Source organism: Bos javanicus, chromosome 6 (genome assembly GCF_032452875.1).
Source record: "Bos javanicus breed banteng chromosome 6, ARS-OSU_banteng_1.0, whole genome shotgun sequence".
Classification (NCBI taxonomy): domain Eukaryota; kingdom Metazoa; phylum Chordata; class Mammalia; order Artiodactyla; family Bovidae; genus Bos; species Bos javanicus.
Genome location: NC_083873.1, coordinates 5,730,665 through 5,754,579, shown reverse-complemented (window position 1 = coordinate 5,754,579; position 23,915 = coordinate 5,730,665). Strand labels below are relative to the sequence as shown.

At 42.0% G+C, this 23,915-nt stretch overlaps 1 protein-coding gene across 1 annotated transcript in view; it reads right to left on the bottom strand.

The window, feature by feature from the left end:
- The window catches only part of LOC133250030 (uncharacterized), a 123,384-nt gene that overhangs the window by 20,873 nt on the left and 78,596 nt on the right, over positions 1-23,915 (bottom strand). The window contains exons 24-33 of the mRNA XM_061421203.1: positions 21,050-21,225; positions 19,103-19,264; positions 15,634-15,743; positions 14,935-15,115; positions 13,603-13,741; positions 7,845-8,020; positions 5,898-6,059; positions 2,428-2,537; positions 1,729-1,909; positions 396-534 (exon numbers count right to left, since the gene is read on the bottom strand). Of these exons, the coding sequence (XP_061277187.1) occupies positions 396-534; positions 1,729-1,909; positions 2,428-2,537; positions 5,898-6,059; positions 7,845-8,020; positions 13,603-13,741; positions 14,935-15,115; positions 15,634-15,743; positions 19,103-19,264; positions 21,050-21,225 (1,536 nt within the window). The remainder of the gene's footprint in view (positions 1-395; positions 535-1,728; positions 1,910-2,427; positions 2,538-5,897; positions 6,060-7,844; positions 8,021-13,602; positions 13,742-14,934; positions 15,116-15,633; positions 15,744-19,102; positions 19,265-21,049; positions 21,226-23,915) is intronic.

Genomic DNA, 23,915 nt, shown 5'->3' with positions numbered 1-23,915 from the left:
AGAGGATGAGATGGTTGGATGGCATCACCAATTCAAAGGATATGAGTTTGAGTAAGCTCTGGGAGTTGGTGATGGACAGGGAGGCCTGGCACACTGCAGTCCTCGACCCCAAGGACTTGGGGTCACTGTAGTCCTTGGGGTCACAAAGAGTCGGACACGACTGAGCAACTGAACTGAACTCAACGAATCGTGATGTCTCCTAAAGCTGTACTAGTTGCTTCTTGAAATCAGAAGAGTCTTATCCTTGCTTTGATCTCACAAGTGGGAATCTTCCCATGTCTTGGAGCAGATGGAAATTACTGCCCTTAGAATGTGCTTTGGGCTCTAGGATCTCCCACTGACCCCTGGAAGCCTTGCTGTCTTTGGCATCAAAGCCAGTTACATTATTCACGTACCTGCAACCTTCTCACTGTTATCGGTAATATCAGTGATATCACTGTTATCAGAACTCACTGACGTCTCTCCAAAGAGACAAGTGATATCTTCTCCAAATATCTTGAGACAGTTTTCAATGAGAAATTGTATGAAAGAAATCTGTAACACGAGGGGGCAAAAAATGGGGTATTACTCTACATATGGTGTAATAGTAAATCACATTTCATCCATGAATCTTGGCTCTAACCAAAAATGCAAATGAAATCTGAGAAAAATTCAGACTTGACTAAAAAATATATAAATATATTATATATACATCAGCTTTTTCTAAGACATAACTCCTACTTTAAAGAGTAGTTTGGGCTCAAATTTTAAAATTCTTTTAGTCAGTGGGCTAAAGTTATAATACGAAGCCTGGTTTAATAGCTAAAATTTTGTAATGATGGTTAACATGCTTAAAACTAGGATGATTTTTAAGTATCCCGCATAGGATATGTGGGACAAAAATGTATATTCTCTTATTAAGTTTTATTTATTTTTAAGAAAATTTTTTTTAGTTTTCTTGAGATAGATATTATATATCTCATATTATTAAAATTTATAAAGTATCGAATACAACACCAATTGTGAATTTCACTTCAGTGAAGAAATATCTGAAACTTGGGTAGCAGAGGTTTCTGTGTTGGCCGGGGGGGGGTTGTGAAGGAACAAAGCATCTGGAGAGAAAACATGTCTGTCTGTTTTACCACATTCCCTTGCCTCACACTTGCTGTCCAGGGGAGCTTGGAGAAGAGCTGTGATCTTATTAGGCATGTTGTGGCTCTCTTAGGATGTTCTGAAATATTTTACTAGCTTCCTCATCCTCAGGCAGAGACACAATAGAAGCCAAGTATTTTCCTGAATGATCCACAGCTGGCAGAGTGCGGCCAGTATGTGTGGAGCCTCAGGTGCTCATATTGCCCAGGCCGCTAAGATGTGCAGACAGTGACCAGATGTATTGGGTGTCATCATTGTGTAATGACGAAATCATAGTTTGGGGCCTGTACACCCTCAGTGATTAGGCTGAGAGTTGAACCTTGGCTCTCTGATTCCAAAGCCAGGTTCTTTTCTATCATATCATCCTACTCTTACCTCTCTATCGTTTAGTCTCTTGGATGGCAAAGGGGAAGTGAGTCAACTGTTCTCAGTTATAATACACCTTCCCATGCCCAACCAGAGTAGGACTCTGCCACTCCAAGGCAGTGTAATTAAAATGTGCACTTAAAAACTGGTTCATCAGAGTTAATACTACAGACTTCAGCTTCAAGATGGGGACTCTGCTCCGCAAGGCATAAAAATGAGAGATCTCGTTACCTGTTTGGTGAAGTTTTCTGAGCTGCCAGAATTAGACAGACAAAGCATGCTTGGGGTTATACACACTGATAAATTATAAGCTGTCATCTGATTGGATGAGGATGGTTGCTCAATGTTGTAAAAAAGTCCAAAATGGTATTGCGGAAAAATTACATTGGCTCTCGGCAGCTGGACTAGTTGCCTAAGGACAGAAAACACACTTATAAATACAGCGAGTCATTTTGCTTAGTAAGTGGAAATACAGAGAACAAAGTACTTCTTTTTATACCATGTACACAGTCCATTCTCACAGTTCCAGGCATGAAAGCATACAAAAATGATTCACTGAATTTAATTCCTGAACCAGGTAAGACCTACTCTGGTTAGTTATGTGTTTGTATTTAAGATCATACCACTGGCGGATTGGTTCTTTATCATCTCATTTTAGAACAGCGGATTCATCTCCAACAGTTTCAGGTGTTCAGAAGGTGTAAAATGGTCATGCATTCCATGTTAATAAGATTAGGAGAAAAACACCAATTACAGTGTCACCAAAAGGCATGCATCTCTCTTCAAACTGGCTTCCATGGGCATGATCAAGTGAAACCCCGTGATACTGATCATTATTTTAGAGGACACAGCTGTAAACTATAAGCTAATATTTTCCTAAGAGTATGTTGGTTGTATTTTCTCTGAGTTGAGTAATTATGGCATCATTACCTCTGGGTTGCGGTTGTTGTGTCCTCTTCGTTCCCTTGATCAATAACATCAAGCCATTTATCGTAGGGACTGGATGAAAATATGCTTCCTTGGATATTTTGAAGAAAATCCTTATATAGATCAAAAAGTATATATTATTCTTAGGATAAATTCAATGAAGAAATTGCAAAGAAAATATTTAGTGGAAAAATTCAATTCAGTCCACAATTCCTTCGCAGCCACGCAGACTGATTCACACAGAGTTTGGCTGTCATTCTCCACAGCCTTGCACACCCAGAAGTACTGGTTGGATTTTCCCCAACTAAAATTAGAAGCATAAAAGCAGGGTCTGGGCTGTAGTGAGAATGAAGCTAAAGCTCCTTCTATTGCCTGGAACTTGTCTCTGTGTACATGTTAACACATTAGTACAAACTGGCAAGGCCTGGTGATAACTGATCCTAAATCCTATTAGTTTCTTGAAAAGAAATGCACATGCCCATTTTGTTTGTTTACTTCAGACACATGCTTGCTTGTGATTCAAGAAAGAGAAGTTCTGAAATAAAACAAACAAAATTACACCCCTACATGCTCTTATACACATATTAAGAGAAAACCTGAAGTATGTGTGCTCTTTGGGAAAAAGCTAGTATCGAAATAGCTTCAATCTTTTTCTTAAAAAAAAAAAAAATCATATAAAAGTTCAGTTCTACAGACTTTTAAGCAGCAGGTGTTAGAAATAAATCAAAAGCCCCAAAGGTAAACTACATGTTACCCTTACAACTCTTTGAATTCAATATATCCACCCAGAGAGAAAACTGAAAATTTAGATACATTGCAACTTGACACCTGTGGGATAGAATATGCAAATGTCAGCTTCCTAAGTGGAGGCCTGCAAACTTTATCCTGATGACCAAGTCTTAATATCGGAGAATGGGGCCTATTAAAATGGATGAAATTGTAACCTGTTGTGCAAACTGAGGGGAAATGATGGCATTGCCTTGCCAGTTTCAAAGGCACAACTTGCTTCCACTGGTCTTAATATACAGCCTGACTTCTCTTAATAGTATCTTCTTTACGCAGTGTTTCTAAGGCAACTATCATGATTACAATCCTGTTAGTGTTCGCTTGTTTCAGTACTTATTGAGCTGCTGTTTGTGTCAGGCACTCTCTTGAGTACTGAGGATAGAGTATGAAGATAATGTACAAAGTCTCAGTCCTCTCATACTTTTTCTTGGAATTGGTATAGAGTACCCAATGCTGGTCATCAGGGTTTCACTATGCTTCTTATGGAGTGTCCGCAGTACATTTGGAAGGAGGAAGCACTCCATTTGAGTTCAGCCATTCAGTCCTGTCCTACTCTTTCCTACCCCATGGACTGCACACCAGGCTTTCCTGTCCATCAGCAACACCTGGGTCTTGTTCAAATTCACATCCATGGAGTTGGTGATGCCATTCAACCATGTCATCTGGCTTTGGCTTCTGGGAGTCTGGGAGTGTGCAGCAGGGCCTTTGCCTTGTGTACCAAACTACATGCACTTGGAGTGTGTCTCTTCTCTCTCCTGAACCCTGTGCTGTAGAATCGATTGGTGAGACTGAGTATGGATAAGCCAGGACATGACTCATGCAGAATATGCCGTGGGTATTTGCTATTGGACCACTGTTTATAGACAGTTTAATGACAAACTCAATGTGGTTCTGACTATATATTCATTTCTGATTTACACCAACTCCATGGTTGCTTTGACATATGGTATTCTCAAGGCCAAAGTTGCAAGGTTTGATTCCCCACCAAGATCAATCAACTTTAGGAAGAGAAAACTTTGGGACTGCTTAAGACCTGTACCCATAAGTTGCCACCCTCTTACTAGTCTTACTAGCTTATAGCATGGAAACAGGCAAGAGCCTAGTAACACTTGCTCAAAAGTGAAATCAGTTCCAAGTGTGCACCTTTTAGAGGGTAGCACTCTACTTGCTATTTGCATACCTAGTGTGTATTATTATGGGTCAAGTGTAGTAGGGGTCAACTCTAAATCATATCTGCACTGTTGCTATTTTCATACAATCGAACATTAATAGGGGACAAGGAAACCCCATATGTTATTTGGTTTCTAAGATAATTTTAATAACCTGTCTGTAGTTATTACTACATCAATATATTTTTGTTCATAGCTGCTAACAATTACCAAGATGGATTGATTAATTTTTTCTTTCTATTGTATTATCGCCCTGGTAAAAATTTAACTACACACTTGTGATTTAGCTGTATCAGTTCAAACTCAGCCTATTTTTTGTATAAATCTATTGAATTTTGCAAAATTCAAAACAGATTTTGATTGTTGCACTCCCTTTAAAAATAAGATTTATAAGATTAGGCATGTAGTAAAACTGGTTACCATGTAACTGTAACCTTGGGTGGTGGGCTAAACTGACAAGTGTTAACAAAGCCCATTAAAGATGGTAAGGGAGATAAAAGGAGGAAAAAGGAGGAGTAACTGGTGGCATCATCCCTACACTAATTTTCAAGTAAAAGGCATTGAGACACGGGGGAAGCAAGGATGATGCAGTGATCAGAGATTTTGGTGGCCTCACTAAGCGTTTTTTGATTCATTGTAAGACAAATGGGCTTCCCAGGTGGTGCTAGTGGGAAAAAACCTGCCTGCCAATGCAGGAGATGCAAGAGATGCAGGTTCGATGCCTGGCAGGAAGATCCCCTGGAGAAGGGCATGGCAACCCACTCTAGTATTCTTGCGTGGAGGATTCCATGGACAGAGGAGTCTGCTGGGCTACAGTCAATGGGATCACAGAGAGTCGGCTGTTACGAGGCGACTAACACACACAGACACACAAACACACACACTAAACACACGAATTTACCATAGTGAGTAAACATCTGTCCTGCATCCATGCTAAGTTGCTTCAGCCGTGTCCAATTCTGTGCCACCTCATGGACTATAGCCTGCCAGACTCCACTGTCCATGGGATTCTCCAGGCAACCATACTGGAGTCGTATGCCAGCCCCTGTTCCAGGGGATCCTGGAAACCCAGGGATGGATCCCAGGTTTCCTGCATTGAAGGCGGATTCTTTACTGTCTGAGCCACCTGGGAAGTTACTTCTGTTAACTGTTTCCAAAAGCTTCATATGAATTTTATTTTGGAAATTGGCCTTCATTAGGAAGGTGATGAGGAAGTCATCCAAAGCAGGAAGCTTGTTTTGGTAAACACTCAATGTGTAGGTGGGTCTTTTGATGTATATTGTTATTCTTTTGCATGGAGTGTTCCGGAGTCAAGATGTGCAATGAAAAAGGAAAATATCTAATGTATGGGGCGTATAACATTTGCGGTACCTTCCTTCAGTTTTGCGTTGTGAAGTGTTTTTCACTTTTCAGATCCTTCCTCTCTTATGCCTATTAGGTTTCTTGGGCATTCATAATGAAGACCAGTCATATAGCTTCAGATTTACTGTGTGTGGATGATGCTCAAACTATCCTTACCTTTAAGACCGACGATATCACAAGCATTGGTTCCTCATTCAAGTTCACTGTGTCTCCACAGTTTAGTTTCTTCTGTAGGGCTCTGCATGATTTTATACTGGCTGATTTTCTGAAGATGCCTTCTGTGGACGACCCTTTTTGATTGACAAAGGAGAGCATATCCTATAGGGAAGGAAAGAAAAGAAAACTGTGGGACATTTCATGTCTAGAAGCCCAGAGCACAAGGTTGCTCCTGTTTTGACAGAGCTGTGGTATATGAGGGTACAGTTCTAGAACAGCACCGAAGTCAATTTGAAATTTTTTCTTCAGTGTCTCTAAATATATTTTCGACCCAACAATCGATCTGACTTTCATACACTGAAACATTGTAAACACTTGTGTAATCAGATTTTCCGTTTCAGTGAATTTACTGTGTTAAACGTCTCTGCTTTGAGGCCTTTGTAGATTCACCCTCTCCTTCTTCACCGCTCCTTTCTCTTTATTCCCTATTATAGATGCTCTTCCCTAAGTGTGGAAATCTTTTTGCCATATGCATGCTCCATTTGTTTCTTCCCCTTCCAGGCACTGTCCACCCCATTCAGTCCTGTTTCCTGTATTCCCTCCCCTCAAAATCAGGCTCAATACGTCTCTCCTCCTTCTCCGATGACAATCCTGTCTCATCAGCCTTTCTAGTTCCTTTTCCTGTATTTTCATGTCCTCTGCTGTCTGCAGAGTTAGAGAGATAACAGATATTGGAGCCAGGTTTTTCAAGGAATGTGGAATCTGTTATGCCAGTCATCCACTGTGTGACTTTGGGCATAGCACATACTTGGGTGAGGCTCTTTTGTTTTCATTGATGAAGTGGGGGTGATGATAGTCATGGCTACCCCCTAAATGTTCTGTGAAAGACGCAAGGTCTGGGGTAGTAGCTAGCACGTAGCTAGTATGATGAATTTCTTCATATATACCATAAAATTCCCTGCATCTAGTGTAGTGCTTGGAGAGATAGTGGACAGTGGACAAGAGTTAATGCTTACAGTTCAATACACTAATTTGATATAGCAGAGTCCGAACTCTGTGACTCTCTTTTGACACCTTCTGTCAGGAGCAAATGATTCATCTTTGCCAGAGGATGCGTACTTTATGCTTAAACACTTGAGTTGCAAATCAAATCCCTGTGAGACATTTTGCATCATAAGGGGGAGTAGACTCAGCTGAAGGAGACTTGAGACTCGTGTGGACTTCAAGGGAGGAGACGACGAGACATAAGAGGATGAGGTGGACTCTCAGAGATTCTTACACACAGAGTCTGAAGGAAAGCTACGCGGTCAAAATAGCCTGGAGTTAAAACTCGCCTCCAGGACCTCCCCACCATTCTATGCAAAACAAGCACTCTGTCACCCGAAGGAAAAAATGGACATTGGGTTGATTTTGCCCAGCTCCCAGCCTGTCCCAGCCTCTGGCTGATCTCCACAATTCCTTGCCACAGCTGTTTAAGAGATAACTACTCTGAACAACCTTGCAGAAGAACAGGTCCCCTTAAGACTGGAGCTTTCCACATACGTGCCTCTATATACTTCCTCTTTTCTTGGGTAAGGGCAGCAGCTCACTAATCTGACTGCTGCCCCTTCTCACCTCATAAAGGTGATCTGTAAAGGACTGCTCTCACTCTTTTCCTCAACCTCGCCTTCTCTAACTGCCTTAACTTACAGGGTCCATGTTAACTGGTCTGAGCTGGTATAGATGGGTCTTTGTTGAAATCAGCGGAATGGAGGAGAGTATCTTTTCATCTTGTACTTGCCTTCTGACTCTGCAGTACCTAAATCAGATCTTATTCTTTGAAGTAATGTTATGAATCTTATCGGACAAAGCCAGACTTCTTCATTTGGGAGTAGATTTGGAAGAGAACACTTGGTCTCTCAGCACTCCCCTTCTCAGGAAGGTTACAGAAACCAAAATAAGACCTACCAGAATTGGGGTGGGCAGGGTGTCATTATCACATGCATCCTCAAGAGGAGCTCCAAAGAGCTGTTTTGGCTTTGTGGGTGGTAGAGACGGGTGTTGGTTCTCCTTGCAGGTCCTGGAGATACAGCCAAAGGCCCAGTTTTTGAGAGAACTCTTCCTAACTGTCTTCTTGTCTGAAACTAATGTAGAAGAGAGATTTTCACTAGTAGTAGTTTAGCTTATTTAGCCTGATTTCCACCATTTACATTCAGCAGCATGTTCATGGCAGAGGCTGAAAGAGAGAAACTGAACCATTTGTTATATAGCATTCCCCTTATTCTAAAGCAGGCTAATTGCATCCTTGTGGTGTTACCATGTTCTTCTTGCCCATATTCTGCAAACCAGTAGTTAAACCTAGAGGCGTGATCAGACACAGGGTTGATTCTCCCTGTGACAGTATTCCCCAGACAGTGCTCTCTATTCCCTTTGCCCTGTGGCATGAGACACTTAACCTATAGTTACACAAGTTTCCTAATATTAAGTGTTATCAGTGGATTCTGGGTTCAGATCTCATTTGAAAGGCAAAATTATTTAATATTCAAATCAAGCAGCATTTGTAGGAAGTTTCCGTCCTCTGTTCAGTTACCTGTTTGGCTTTCTGAGTACCCAGTCATGCACAATTTTCTCCCTTGAAAAGAATCGCCTTTCACGAGATATCCTGCCTGACAGTGCTTATCAGTCAGCCTCTCGACCTCTCCTCTGGGAGGCCACACACCACAGTCAGCTCCAAGGATGACTTCCTGCCCTCAGGGTCCTTGAGAAGTAGTCATTAATTGCAGACAATGTGGTAAGATTACAGGGGGCCAGTTTTTGTGTGTGTGACACCTTACTCAGCTAACCCAAAGATGAATTTTAACTACCAACAGCCCCTGTCAAAGGATTGTTTTTCAAAAAAGAGTGATCAGCAATGAAGAATTGAGTTCAAAGTGTCTCGTGTCCAGCTATGAATGTTTTCCTGATATTTCCTCAATAAACCTGCTTAATATTTCCTTAAATAACCTGCTTAAATAACCAGCTAAAGAAGTCAATTAGAGGAGCCCAGTTGTAGAAAAATAAACAGAAGAATTTAACCAAATCTTTTAAAATGCCCATCCACTTGTCTTTCGGAGACATAGTGAGTGCCGCACCATGTCCATTCAAGTGAGTGAACCACTTGTGGTGCTGGGTGAGAGAACCAGAAGGCTCCTATTCTGCCTCTTAATTGGATGAGTTACCTAAAAGTCTTTGAGCGTCAGTTTGCTCAAATGTAACATAAATGATGCTACTTACACCTGACTGGACTACATAACATAATGTACTACCCAGCACAAGACATGGCACATAGCAGCCTTAATAAAGGTAATTTCCCTCCTTCAGAAGGCCTAAGGCAGCCTAGACATCAGTCGCCTCCCCCTAAGCAGACCGCACCCCCATTCTCCATTTGACTGTGTAGCCTCCAGAAGGTGTGCATTCCTGAAGGAATGCCATCACTTTGCCTTAGGCTCTTCCTGCCCTGACAGTCATACTACCATCATTTTAAAAGGAGATAATGAAGAAAGCAAATGCATTCTTAAATTCAGGAACAGATTCTCCTAATTAATATGTACAAACGTGAAAAGATACATGTTTATATGGGTTGAGTTGCTTTATGCACCCTGGTTTCCCTACTCTTAACCTGATTCTTTTATTTCTAAACTACCCACAGGTATTCATGTATTTCAAATGTATTCCTTCATTGTTCAGCTTTAATAAGAATACTCTTAGGAAGAAAACTCTATCAGTTGGTACAAAGCTATATGGCCAGCTAGCCTATAAGCATAGATGGAAAGCAAAATAGACATTAAGGCCTACGCTTTTATTTTCAGGCCTAGATGGAGCTTTCGTAATGTACATTGGTTGGTGTTAGAGTTCTTGTGGGCTCTGTGACCAATAAGACTATATACTATAGCCACGAAAAGTATGGTGCTCAGTTGTTCAGTCGTGTCCAACTCTTGCGACCCCATGGACTATAGCCTGTCAGGCTCCTGTCCGTGGGACTTCCTGGATCATAATACTGGAGTGGGTTGCCAGGGACTGTGAAACAGGTTAACTTTACAACCTCATCTTTCTTAAACAATCCTGGCAAGATTTAGCTTAGTGTTTTTCCTCATGCTCAAATTAGGGTTTGAATGTTAAAAAATGAAATTGTGTAACTTTGTGGGTATAGAATAACAATTCTAAGAATACAAATACTTTAAGTAGAAATTCTATTCTGGCCCCAGTACTTGCTAAATTAGGAAGACATTTTATTCAGAGAAAGAAATGTCAATGGGACAATACTGGAATGGTAGCAGGGATGATTGCAAGAGGAAAGACTTAAAAACAAACAGACACATAAGCATTCAGTCCAGTTCCATTTGCAACCTAGGTCTGAAACAGAATGGAAAGAGAGCTTGCTGTGGAGGTAGAATCCAGAGTTCACGTCTCAGAGGCGGTCCTAAGGTGGCGGAGAAATAGAACAGAAAGACGACTTTCTCCCCACAAATTCATCGAAAGAACATTGAATGCTGAGCAAATTCCAGAAAACAATTTCTGAATGCTGGCAGAGGACATCAGGGACCCAGAAAGGCAGCCCATTGTCTTTGAAAGGCGGTGGGACAAAATATAAAAGAGAAAAAGAGAGACAAATGAGGTAGGGACAGAGATCTGTCCTGGGACGGTAGTCTTAAAAGAGGAGAAGTTTCCCAACACTAGGAAACACTCTCATTGGCAGGTCAGTGGGGAGTTTTGGAATCTCAGAGGGTAACATAACGGGGAGGAAAAAGAAAGAAAGAAAGAAAGAAAGAAACCCCACAGATTGCGTGCCTAACAACAACTTCCAGCAGGGAACTAGTCCAGACACTCACGATTGCCACCAGCAAGCGGGGGGCCTGAACAGGAAGGTGCGGGCTGCATTGCTTAGGGTAAGGGCCAGGCCTGAGTGCCCTGAGGGCAATCTGAGGGAGCTAATGTGAGATAGCAACCCAAATTGTGGGATAGCCAGACAGAGAGAAAAAAAACTATCCTGTGAAAAGCCCTAATCTAAGGCACTTCTTGGCCCACTCACAGAGCAGAGGACTGAGAGAATACCAGAGCAGAGCTAGCTGGCTGTGCACTGACCCATCTCCCACCAGAGACAGGGAGGCAGGCGGGGGCAGCCAGAGCCTGAAAGGGGCAATCTCAGCCCCAGAGAGGCATCCTCTACAAAACTGCAAGCAGGCTCCCATTTGCTAACCAAGACTTGTTGGGATACTGGGCGGTTGACATCCGCTGGGACGGTCGCGGCCAGAGATCAGCTCCCCAGAAGAGACACACGGCCCACCTGAGACGGGCAGGCCTGCTGCCAACCAGCAAATTGAGCGGCTGGGATGGGGGAGGTATAAGACACACCACACCTGGGGGTCACTGTGCTCGTTAAGCACCTGGTCGCCTGAGCTGCTCGGACATGGGAAGGGCACAAAACGCAGGTCCAACTGAGCCTGTGCCTTTGTGGAGTACCTGAGAACCTGAACCTGAACCTGAACGGCTTAGACCTGGGAAGTACACGCAACCCAGGGCCCACCTCAGACAGTTGCAGGCAGAGCAACCTGAGCCTGAGCAGTGTAAACTGGGAAAGCACACACACCGTGAGCGGGGGCAAACCCAGTGCGGCCAGGACACTGTGAGCACACGCCAGGGATATTTGTTTGCAGTGCTCCTCCGTCACCACAGTACCACTGAGTAAGTGGGCCTAAATAAGTGACCACCTTCGCCCCCATGACTCAGGGCGGAAATTAGACACTGAAAAGACCAGCAAACAGAAGAAGTTAAAATAAACAGAGGGAAGCGCTCTGGAAAAGACAGGTGCAACAGATTAAAACGTTGGAGTTAGCACTGACTACAATGGAAGGGGCCTATAGATCTTGAGAAGTATAAGCTGGATAACGGAACTATCTGAAACTGAACTAACCCCACACTGCCCACAACCACTCCAGAGAAATTCCTAGATATATTTTTACTATTATCATTAAAAAAAAATTTTTTTTATGTCCTCTATTGCTTCTTTAATTTTAATTTTTATAACCTACTATTACCTTTCAAAAAAATATCCTATTTTTAATGCAAACTTCATATATATATTTTATCATTTTTTGTTACTTTGTTTTTTTAATACTGTATTTGGGAGTCTCTAACCTTTACTGTAGACTTTTAATGTTTGCTTTTTGGTATTTGTTGTCAATTTTGTACATTTAAGAACCCAATCTTCACTGCCCATTTCTACTTGGGAGTTTGATCACTGCCTCGATTGCTCTCTCCCCCTTTTGACTCTCCTTTTTCTCCACCAGGTCGCCTCTATCTCCTCCCTCACCCTTTTCTTCCCTACCCACTCTGTGAATCTCTTTGTGTATTCCAGGCTGTGGAGAACACTTTGGGAACTGATTACTGGCTGGATCTGTCTCTCTCCTTTTGATTGCCTCTTTTCTTGTCCTGGTCACCTCTGTCTCCTTCTTCCTTCTCTTCTCTGTGTAACTGCATGAACCTCTCTGAGGGGTCCAAACTGTGGATAGCACATAGGGAATTGGTTACTGGCTAGCTTGCTCTCTTCCGTTTTGATTCCCCCTCTTCTTCTCCTGGTCAACTCTATCTCCCTCCTCCTTATTCTCTTCTCCATCTAACTTGGTGAACCTCTCTGGGTTCCCTCACTGTGGAGAAGCTTTTCATCATTAACCTAGATGTTTTATCATCGATGCTGTACAGATAGAGAAGTCTTGAGGCTACTCTAAGAATAAGACGGAAAACCAGAGACAGGAGGCTTAAGTTCAAAACCTGAGAACACCAGAGAACTCCTGACTCCAGGGAACATTAATGGACAAGAGCTCATCCAAAAGCCTCCATACCTACACTGAAACCAAGCACCACCCAAGAGCCAACAAGTTCCAGAGCAAGACATACAACGCAAATTCTCCAACAACGCAGGAACATAGCCCTGAGCTTCAATATACAGGCTGCCCAAATTCACACCAAACCCATAGACATCTCAAAACTCACTACTGGACACTTCACTGCACTCTGGAGAGAAGTCCAGCTCCACCCACCAGAACAGGGACGCAAGGTTCCCTAAACAGGAAACCTTGACAAGCCACTCATACAACCCCACCCACAGTGAGGAACCTCCACAATAAAGAGGAACCACAAGCTGCCAGAATACAGAAAGGCCACCCCAAATACAGCAATCTAACTGATGCTGAAGCTGAAACTCCAATGTCTTGGTCACCTGATGTAAAGAACTGACTCATTGGAAAAGACCCTGATGCTGGGAAAGATTGAAGGCAGGAGGAGAAGGGGACGAGAGAGGATGAGATGGTTGGATGGCATCACCAATTCAAAGGATATGAGTTTGAGTAAGCTCTGGGAGTTGGTGATGGACAGGGAGGCCTGGCACACTGCAGTCCTCGACCCCAAGGACTTGGGGTCACTGTAGTCCTTGGGGTCACAAAGAGTCGGACACGACTGAGCAACTGAACTGAACTCAACGAATCGTGATGTCTCCTAAAGCTGTACTAGTTGCTTCTTGAAATCAGAACAGTCTTATCCTTGCTTTGATCTCACAAGTGGGAAACTTCCCATGTCTTGGAGCAGATGGAAATTACTGCCCTTAGAATGTGCTTTGGGCTCTAGGATCTCCCACTGACCCCTGGCAGCCTTGCTGTCTTTGGCATCAAAGCCAGTTACATTATTCACGTACCTGCAACCTTCTCACTGTTATCGGTAATATCAGTGATATCACTGTTATCAGAACTCACTGACGTCTCTCCAAAGAGACAAGTGATATCTTCTCCAAATATCTTGAGACAGTTTTCAATGAGAAATTGTATGAAAGAAATCTGTAACACGAGGGGGCAAAAAATGGGGTATTACTCTACATATGGTGTAATAGTAAATCACATTTCATCCATGAATCTTGGCTCTAACCAAAAATGCAAATGAAATCTGAGAAAAATTCAGACTTGACTAAAAAATATATAAATATATTATATATACATCAGCTTTTTCTAAGACATAACTCCTACTTTAAAGAGTAGTTTGGGCTCAAATTTTAAAATTCTTTTAGTCAGTGGGCTAAAGTTATAATATGAAGCCTGGTTTAATAGCTAAAATTTTGTAATGATGGTTAACATGCTTAAAACTAGGATGATTTTTAAGTATCCCGCATAGGATATGTGGGACAAAAATGTATATTCTCTTATTAAGTTTTATTTATTTTTAAGAAAATTTTTTTTAGTTTTCTTGAGATAGATATTATATATCTCATATTATTAAAATTTATAAAGTATCGAATACAACACCAATTGTGAATTTCACTTCAGTGAAGAAATATCTGAAACTTGGGTAGCAGAGGTTTCTGTGTTGGCCGGGGGGGTTTGTGAAGGAACAAAGCATCTGGAGAGAAAACATGTCTGTCTGTTTTACCACATTCCCTTGCCTCACACTTGCTGTCCAGGGGAGCTTGGAGAAGAGCTGTGATCTTATTAGGCATGTTGTGGCTCTCTTAGGATGTTCTGAAATATTTTACTAGCTTCCTCATCCTCAGGCAGAGACACAAGAGAAGCCAAGTATTTTCCTGAATGATCCACAGCTGGCAGAGTGCGGCCAGTATGTGTGGAGCCTCAGGTGCTCATATTGCCCAGGCCGCTAAGATGTGCAGACAGTGACCAGATGTATTGGGTGTCATCATTGTGTAATGACGAAATCATAGTTTGGGGCCTGTACACCCTCAGTGATTAGGCTGAGAGTTGAACCTTGGCTCTCTGATTCCAAAGCCAGGTTCTTTTCTATCATATCATCCTACTCTTACCTCTCTATCGTTTAGTCTCTTGGATGGCAAAGGGGAAGTGAGTCAACTGTTCTCAGTTATAATACACCTTCCCATGCCCAACCAGAGTAGGACTCTGCCACTCCAAGGCAGTGTAATTAAAATGTGCACTTAAAAACTGGTTCATCAGAGTTAATACTACAGACTTCAGGTTCAAGATGGGGACTCTGCTCCGCAAGGCATAAAAATGAGAAATCTCGTTACCTGTTTGGTGAAGTTTTCTGAGCTGCCAGAATTAGACAGACAAAGCATGCTTGGGGTTATACACACTGATAAATTATAAGCTGTCATCTGATTGGATGAGGATGGTTGCTCAATGTTGTAAAAAAGTCCAAAATGGTATTGCGGAAAAATTACATTGGCTCTCGGCAGCTGGACTAGTTGCCTAAGGACAGAAAACACACTTATAAATACAGCGAGTCATTTTGCTTAGTAAGTGGAAATACAGAGAACAAAGTACTTCTTTTTATACCATGTACACAGTCCATTCTCACAGTTCCAGGCATGAAAGCATACAAAAATGATTCACTGAATTTAATTCCTGAACCAGGTAAGACCTACTCTGGTTAGTTATGTGTTTGTATTTAAGATCATACCACTGGCGGATTGGTTCTTTATCATCTCATTTTAGAACAGCGGATTCATCTCCAACAGTTTCAGGTGTTCAGAAGGTGTAAAATGGTCATGCATTCCATGTTAATAAGATTAGGAGAAAAACACCAATTACAGTGTCACCAAAAGGCATGCATCTCTCTTCAAACTGGCTTCCATGGGCATGATCAAGTGAAACCCCATGATACTGATCATTATTTTAGAGGACACAGCTGTAAACTATAAGCTAATATTTTCCTAAGAGTATGTTGGTTGTATTTTCTCTGAGTTGAGTAATTATGGCATCATTACCTCTGGGTTGCGGTTGTTGTGTCCTCTTCGTTCCCTTGATCAATAACATCAAGCCATTTATCGTAGGGACTGGATGAAAATATGCTTCCTTGGATATTTTGAAGAAAATCCTTATATAGATCAAAAAGTATATATTATTCTTAGGATAAATTCAATGAAGAAATTGCAAAGAAAATATTTAGTGGAAAAATTCAATTCAGTCCACAATTCCTTCACAGCCACGCAGACTGATTCACACAGAGTTTGGCTGTCATTCTCCACAGCCTTGCACACCCAGAAGTACTGGTTGGATTTTCCCCAACTAAAATTAGAAGCATAAAAGCAGGGTCTGGGCTGTAGTGAGAATGAAGCTAAAGCTCCTTCTATTGCCTGGAACTTGTCTCTGTGTACATGTTAACACATTAGTACAAACTGGCAAGGCCTGGTGATAACTGATCCTAAATCCTATTAGTTTCTTGAAAAGAAATGCACATGCCCATTTTGTTTGTTTACTTCAGACACATGCTTGCTTGTGATTCAAGAAAGAGAAGTTCTGAAATAAAACAAACAAAATTACACCCCTACATGCTCTTATACACATATTAAGAGAAAACCTGAAGTATGTGTGCTCTTTGGGAAAAAGCTAGTATCGAAATAGCTTCAATCTTTTTCTTAAAAAAAAAAAAATCATATAAAAGTTCAGTTCTACAGACTTTTAAGCAGCAGGTGTTAGAAATAAATCAAAAGCCCCAAAGGTAAACTACATGTTACCCTTACAACTCTTTGAATTCAATATATCCACCCAGAGAGAAAACTGAAAATTTAGATACATTGCAACTTGACACCTGTGGGATAGAATATGCAAATGTCAGCTTCCTAAGTGGAGGCCTGCAAACTTTATCCTGATGACCAAGTCTTAATATCGGAGAATGGGGCCTATTAAAATGGATGAAATTGTAACCTGTTGTGCAAGACTGAGGGGAAATGATGGCATTGCCTTGCCAGTTTCAAAGGCACAACTTGCTTCCACTGGTCTTAATATACAGCCTGACTTCTCTTAATAGTATCTTCTTTACGCAGTGTTTCTAAGCCAACTATCATGATTACAATCCTGTTAGTGTTCGCTTGTTTCAGTACTTATTGAGCTGCTGTTTGTGTCAGGCACTCTCTTGAGTACTGAGGATAGAGTATGAAGATAATGTACAAAGTCTCAGTCCTCTCATACTTTTTCTTGGAATTGGTATAGAGTACCCAATGCTGGTCATCAGGGTTTCACTATGCTTCTTATGGAGTGTCCGCAGTACATTTGGAAGGAGGAAGCACTCCATTTGAGTTCAGCCATTCAGTCCTGTCCTACTCTTTGTGACCCCATGGACTGCACACCAGGCTTTCCTGTCCATCAGCAACACCTGGGTCTTGTTCAAATTCACATCCATGGAGTTGGTGATGCCATTCAACCACGTCATCTGGCTTTGGCTTCTGGGAGTCTGGGAGTGTGCAGCAGGGCCTTTGCCTTGTGTACCAAACTACATGCACTTGGAGTGTGTCTCTTCTCTCTCCTGAACCCTGTGCTGTAGAATCGATTGGTGAGACTGAGTATGGTTAAGCCAGGACATGACTCATGCAGAATATGCCATGGTATTTGCTATTGGACCACTGTTTATACACAGTTTAATGACAAACTCAATGTGGTTCTGACTATATATTCATTTCTGATTTACACCAACTCCATGGTTGCTTTGACATATGGTATTCTCAAGGCCAAAGTTGCAAGGTTTGATTCCCCACCAAGATCAATCAACTTTAGGAAGAGAAAACTTTGGGACTGCTTAAGACCTGTACCCATAAGTTGCCACCCTCTTACTAGTCTTACTAGCTTATAGCATGGAAACAGGCAAGAGCCTAGTAACACTTGCTCAAAAGTGAAATCAGTTCCAAGTGTGCACCTTTTAGAGGGTAGCACTCTACTTGCTATTTGCATACCTAGTGTGTATTATTATGGGTCAAGTGTAGTAGGGGTCAACTCTAAATCATATCTGCACTGTTGCTATTTTCATACAATCGAACATTAATAGGGGACAAGGAAACACCATATGTTATTTGGTTTCTAAGATAATTTTAATAACCTGTCTGTAGTTATTACTACATCAATATATTTTTGTTCATAGCTGCTAACAATTACCAAGATGGATTGATTAATTTTTTCTTTCTATTGTATTATCGCCCTGGTAAAAATTTAACTACACACTTGTGATTTAGCTGTATCAGTTCAAACTCAGTCTATTTTTTGTATAAATCTATTGAATTTTGCAAAATTCAAAACAGATTTTGATTGTTGCACTCCCTTTAAAAATAAGATTTATAAGATTAGGCATGTAGTAAAACTGGTTACCATGTAACTGTAACCTTGGGTGGTGGGCTAAACTGACAAGTGTTAACAAAGCCCATTAAAGATGGTAAGGGAGATAAAAGGAGGAAAAAGGAGGAGTAACTGGTGGCATCATCCCTACACTAATTTTCAAGTAAAAGGCATTGAGACACGGGGGAAGCAAGGATGATGCAGTGATCAGAGATTTTGGTGGCCTCACTAAGCGTTTTTTGATTCATTGTAAGACAAATGGGCTTCCCAGGTGGTGCTAGTGGGAAAAAACCTGCCTGCCAATGCAGGAGATGCAAGAGATGCAGGTTCGATGCCTGGCAGGAAGATCCCCCGGAGAAGGGCATGGCAACCCACTCTAGTATTCTTGCGTGGAGGATTCCATGGACAGAGGAGTCTGCTGGGCTACAGTCAATGGGATCACAGAGAGTCGGCTGTTACGAGGCGACTAACACACACAGACACACAAACACACACACTAAACACACGAATTTACCATAGTGAGTAAACATCTGTCCTGCATCCATGCTAAGTTGCTTCAGCTGTGTCCAATTCTGTGCCACCTCATGGACTATAGCCTGCCAGACTCCACTGTCCATGGGATTCTCCAGGCAACCATACTGGAGTCGTATGCCAGCCCCTGTTCCAGGGGATCCTGGAAACCCAGGGATGGAACCCAGGTTTCCTGCATTGAAGGCGGATTCTTTACTGTCTGAGCCACCTGGGAAGTTACTTCTGTTAACTGTTTCCAAAAGCTTAATATGAATTTTATTTTGGAAATTGGCCTTCATTAGGAAGGTGATGAGGAAGTCATCCAAAGCAGGAAGCTTGTTTTGGTAAACACTCAATGTGTAGGTGGGTCTTTTGATGTATATTGTTATTCTTTTGCATGGAGTGTGCCGGAGTCAAGATGTGCAATGAAAAAGGAAAATATCTAATGTATGGGGCGTATAACATTTGCGGTACCTTCCTTCAGTTTTGCGTTGTGAAGTGTTTTTCACTTTTCAGATCCTTCCTCTCTTATGCCTATTAGGTTTCTTGGGCATTCATAATGAAGACCAGTCATATAGCTTCAGATTTACTGTGTGTGGATGATGCTCAAACTATCCTTACCTTTAAGACCGACGATATCACAAGCATTGGTTCCTCATTCAAGTTCACTGTGTCTCCACAGTTTAGTTTCTTCTGTAGGGCTCTGCATGATTTTATACTGGCTGATTTTCTGAAGATGCCTTCTGTGGACGACCCTTTTTGATTGACAAAGGAGAGCATATCCTATAGGGAAGGAAAGAAAAGAAAACTGTGGGACATTTCATGTCTAGAAGCCCAGAGCACAAGCTTGCTCCTGTTTTGACAGACCTGTGGTATATGAGGGTACAGTTCTAGAACAGCACCGAAGTCAATTTGAAATTTTTTCTTCAGTGTCTCTAAATATATTTTCGACCCAACAATCGATCTGACTTTCATACACTGAAACATTGTAAACACTTGTGTAATCAGATTTTCCGTTTCAGTGAATTTACTGTGTTAAACGTCTCTGCTTTGAGGCCTTTGTAGATTCACCCTCTCCTTCTTCACCGCTCCTTTCTCTTTATTCCCTATTATAGATGCTCTTCCCTAAGTGTGGAAATCTTTTTGCCATATGCATGCTCCATTTGTTTCTTCCCCTTCCAGGCACTGTCCACCCCATTCAGTCCTGTTTCCTGTATTCCCTCCCCTCAAAATCAGGCTCAATACGTCTCTCCTCCTTCTCCGATGACAATCCTGTCTCATCAGCCTTTCTAGTTCCTTTTCCTGTATTTTCATGTCCTCTGCTGTCTGCAGAGTTAGAGAGATAACAGATATTGGAGCCAGGTTTTTCAAGGAATGTGGAATCTGTTATGCCAGTCATCCACTGTGTGACTTTGGGCATAGCACATACTTGGGTGAGGCTCTTTTGTTTTCATTGATGAAGTGGGGGTGATGATAGTCATGGCTACCCCCTAAATGTTCTGTGAAAGACGCAAGGACTGGGGTAGTAGCTAGCACGTAGCTAGTATGATGAATTTCTTCATATATACCATAAAATTCCCTGCATCTAGTGTAGTGCTTGGAGAGATAGTGGACAGTGGACAAGAGTTAATGCTTACAGTTCAATACACTAATTTGATATAGCAGAGTCCGAACTCTGTGACTCTCTTTTGACACCTTCTGTCAGGAGCAAATGATTCATCTTTGCCAGAGGATGCGTACTTTATGCTTAAACACTTGAGTTGCAAATCAAATCCCTGTGAGACATTTTGCATCATAAGGGGGAGTAGACTCAGCTGAAGGAGACTTGAGACTCGTGTGGACTTCAAGGGAGGAGACGACGAGACATAAGAGGATGAGGTGGACTCTCAGAGATTCTTACACACAGAGTCTGAAGGAAAGCTACGCGGTCAAAATAGCCTGGAGTTAAAACTCGCCTCCAGGACCTCCCCACCATTCTATGCAAAACAAGCACTCTGTCACCCGAAGGAAAAAATGGACATTGGGTTGATTTTGCCCAGCTCCCAGCCTGTCCCAGCCTCTGGCTGATCTCCACAATTCCTTGCCACAGCTGTTTAAGAGATAACTACTCTGAACAACCTTGCAGAAGAACAGGTCCCCTTAAGACTGGAGCTTTCCACATACGTGCCTCTATATACTTCCTCTTTTCTTGGGTAAGGGCAGCAGCTCACTAATCTGACTGCTGCCCCTTCTCACCTCATAAAGGTGATCTGTAAAGGACTGCTCTCACTCTTTTCCTCAACCTCGCCTTCTCTAACTGCCTTAACTTACAGGGTCCATGTTAACTGGTCTGAGCTGGTATAGATGGGTCTTTGTTGAAATCAGCGGAATGGAGGAGAGTATCTTTTCATCTTGTACTTGCCTTCTGACTCTGCAGTACCTAAATCAGATCTTATTCTTTGAAGTAATGTTATGAATCTTATCGGACAAAGCCAGACTTCTTCATTTGGGAGTAGATTTGGAAGAGAACACTTGGTCTCTCAGCACTCCCCTTCTCAGGAAGGTTACAGAAACCAAAATAAGACCTACCAGAATTGGGGTGGGCAGGGTGTCATTATCACATGCATCCTCAAGAGGAGCTCCAAAGAGCTGTTTTGGCTTTGTGGGTGGTAGAGACGGGTGTTGGTTCTCCTTGCAGGTCCTGGAGATACAGCCAAAGGCCCAGTTTTTGAGAGAACTCTTCCTAACTGTCTTCTTGTCTGAAACTAATGTAGAAGAGAGATTTTCACTAGTAGTAGTTTAGCTTATTTAGCCTGATTTCCACCACTTACATTCAGCAGCATGTTCATGGCAGAGGCTGAAAGAGAGAAACTGAACCATTTGTTATATAGCATTCCCCTTATTCTAAAGCAGGCTAATTGCATCCTTGTGGTGTTACCATGTTCTTCTTGCCCATATTCTGCAAACCAGTAGTTAAACCTAGAGGCGTGATCAGACACAGGGTTGATTCTCCCTGTGACAGTATTCCCCAGACAGTGCTCTCTATTCCCTTTGCCCTGTGGCATGAGACACTTAACCTATAGTTACACAAGTTTCCTAATATTAAGTGTTATCAGTGGATTCTGGGTTCAGATCTCATTTGAAAGGCAACATTATTTAATATTCAAATCAAGCAGCATTTGTAGGAAGTTTCCGTCCTCTGTTCAGTTACCTGTTTGGCTTTCTGAGTACCCAGTCATGCACAATTTTCTCCCTTGAAAAGAATCGCCTTTCACGAGATATCCTGCCTGACAGTGCTTATCAGTCAGCCTCTCGACCTCTCCTCTGGGAGGCCACACACCACAGTCAGCTCCAAGGATGACTTCCTGCCCTCAGGGTCCTTGAGAAGTAGTCATTAATTGCAGACAATGTGGTAAGATTACAGGGGGCCAGTTTTTGTGTGTGTGACACCTTACTCAGCTAACCCAAAGATGAATTTTAACTACCAACAGCCCCTGTCAAAGGATTGTTTTTCAAAAAAGAGTGATCAGCAATGAAGAATTGAGTTCAAAGTGTCTCGTGTCCAGCTATGAATGTTTTCCTGATATTTCCCCAATAAACCTGCTTAATATTTCCTTAAATAACCTGCTTAAATAACCAGCTAAAGAAGTCAATTAGAGGAGCCCAGTTGTAGAAAAATAAACAGAAGAATTTAACCAAATCTTTTAAAATGCCCATCCACTTGTCTTTCGGAGACATAGTGAGTGCCGCACCATGTCCATTCAAGTGAGTGAACCACTTGTGGTGCTGGGTGAGAGAACCAGAAGGCTCCTATTCTGCCTCTTAATTGGATGAGTTACCTAAAAGTCTTTGAGCGTCAGTTTGCTCAAATGTAACATAAATGATGCTACTTACACCTGACTGGACTACATAACATAATGTACTACCCAGCACAAGACATGGCACATAGCAGCCTTAATAAAGGTAATTTCCCTCCTTCAGAAGGCCTAAGGCAGCCTAGACATCAGTCGCCTCCCCTAAGCAGACCGCACCCCCATTCTCCATTTGACTGTGTAGCCTCCAGAAGGTGTGCATTCCTGAAGGAATGCCATCACTTTGCCTTAGGCTCTTCCTGCCCTGACAGTCATACTACCATCATTTTAAAAGGAGATAATGAAGAAAGCAAATGCATTCTTAAATTCAGGAACAGATTCTCCTAATTAATATGTACAAACGTGAAAAGATACATGTTTATATGGGTTGAGTTGCTTTATGCACCCTGGTTTCCCTACTCTTAACCTGATTCTTTTATTTCTAAACTACCCACAGGTATTCATGTATTTCAAATGTATTCCTTCATTGTTCAGCTTTAATAAGAATACTCTTAGGAAGAAAACTCTATCAGTTGGTACAAAGCTATATGGCCAGCTAGCCTATAAGCATAGATGGAAAGCAAAATAGACATTAAGGCCTACGCTTTTATTTTCAGGCCTAGATGGAGCTTTCGTAATGTACATTGGTTGGTGTTAGAGTTCTTGTGGGCTCTGTGACCAATAAGACTATATACTATAGCCACGAAAAGTATGGTGCTCAGTTGTTCAGTCGTGTCCAACTCTTGCGACCCCATGGACTATAGCCTGTCAGGCTCCTGTCCGTGGGACTTCCTGGATCATAATACTGGAGTGGGTTGCCAGGGACTGTGAAACAGGTTAACTTTACAACCTCATCTTTCTTAAACAATCCTGGCAAGATTTAGCTTAGTGTTTTTCCTCATGCTCAAATTAGGGTTTGAATGTTAAAAAATGAAATTGTGTAACTTTGTGGGTATAGAATAACAATTCTAAGAATACAAATACTTTAAGTAGAAATTCTATTCTGGCCCCAGTACTTGCTAAATTAGGAAGACATTTTATTCAGAGAAAGAAATGTCAATGGGACAATACTGGAATGGTAGCAGGGATGATTGCAAGAGGAAAGACTTAAAAACAAACAGACACATAAGCATTCAGTCCAGTTCCATTTGCAACCTAGGTCTGAAACAGAATGGAAAGAGAGCTTGCTGTGGAGGTAGAATCCAGAGTTCACGTCTCAGAGGCGGTCCTAAGGTGGCGGAGAAATAGAACAGAAAGACGACTTTCTCCCCACAAATTCATCGAAAGAACATTGAATGCTGAGCAAATTCCAGAAAACAATTTCTGAATGCTGGCAGAGGACATCAGGGACCCAGAAAGGCAGCCCATTGTCTTTGAAAGGCGGTGGGACAAAATATAAAAGAGAAAAAGAGAGACAAATGAGGTAGGGACAGAGATCTGTCCTGGGACGGTAGTCTTAAAAGAGGAGAAGTTTCCCAACACTAGGAAACACTCTCATTGGCAGGTCAGTGGGGAGTTTTGGAATCTCAGAGGGTAACATAACGGGGAGGAAAAAGAAAGAAAGAAAGAAAGAAAGAAACCCCACAGATTGCGTGCCTAACAAC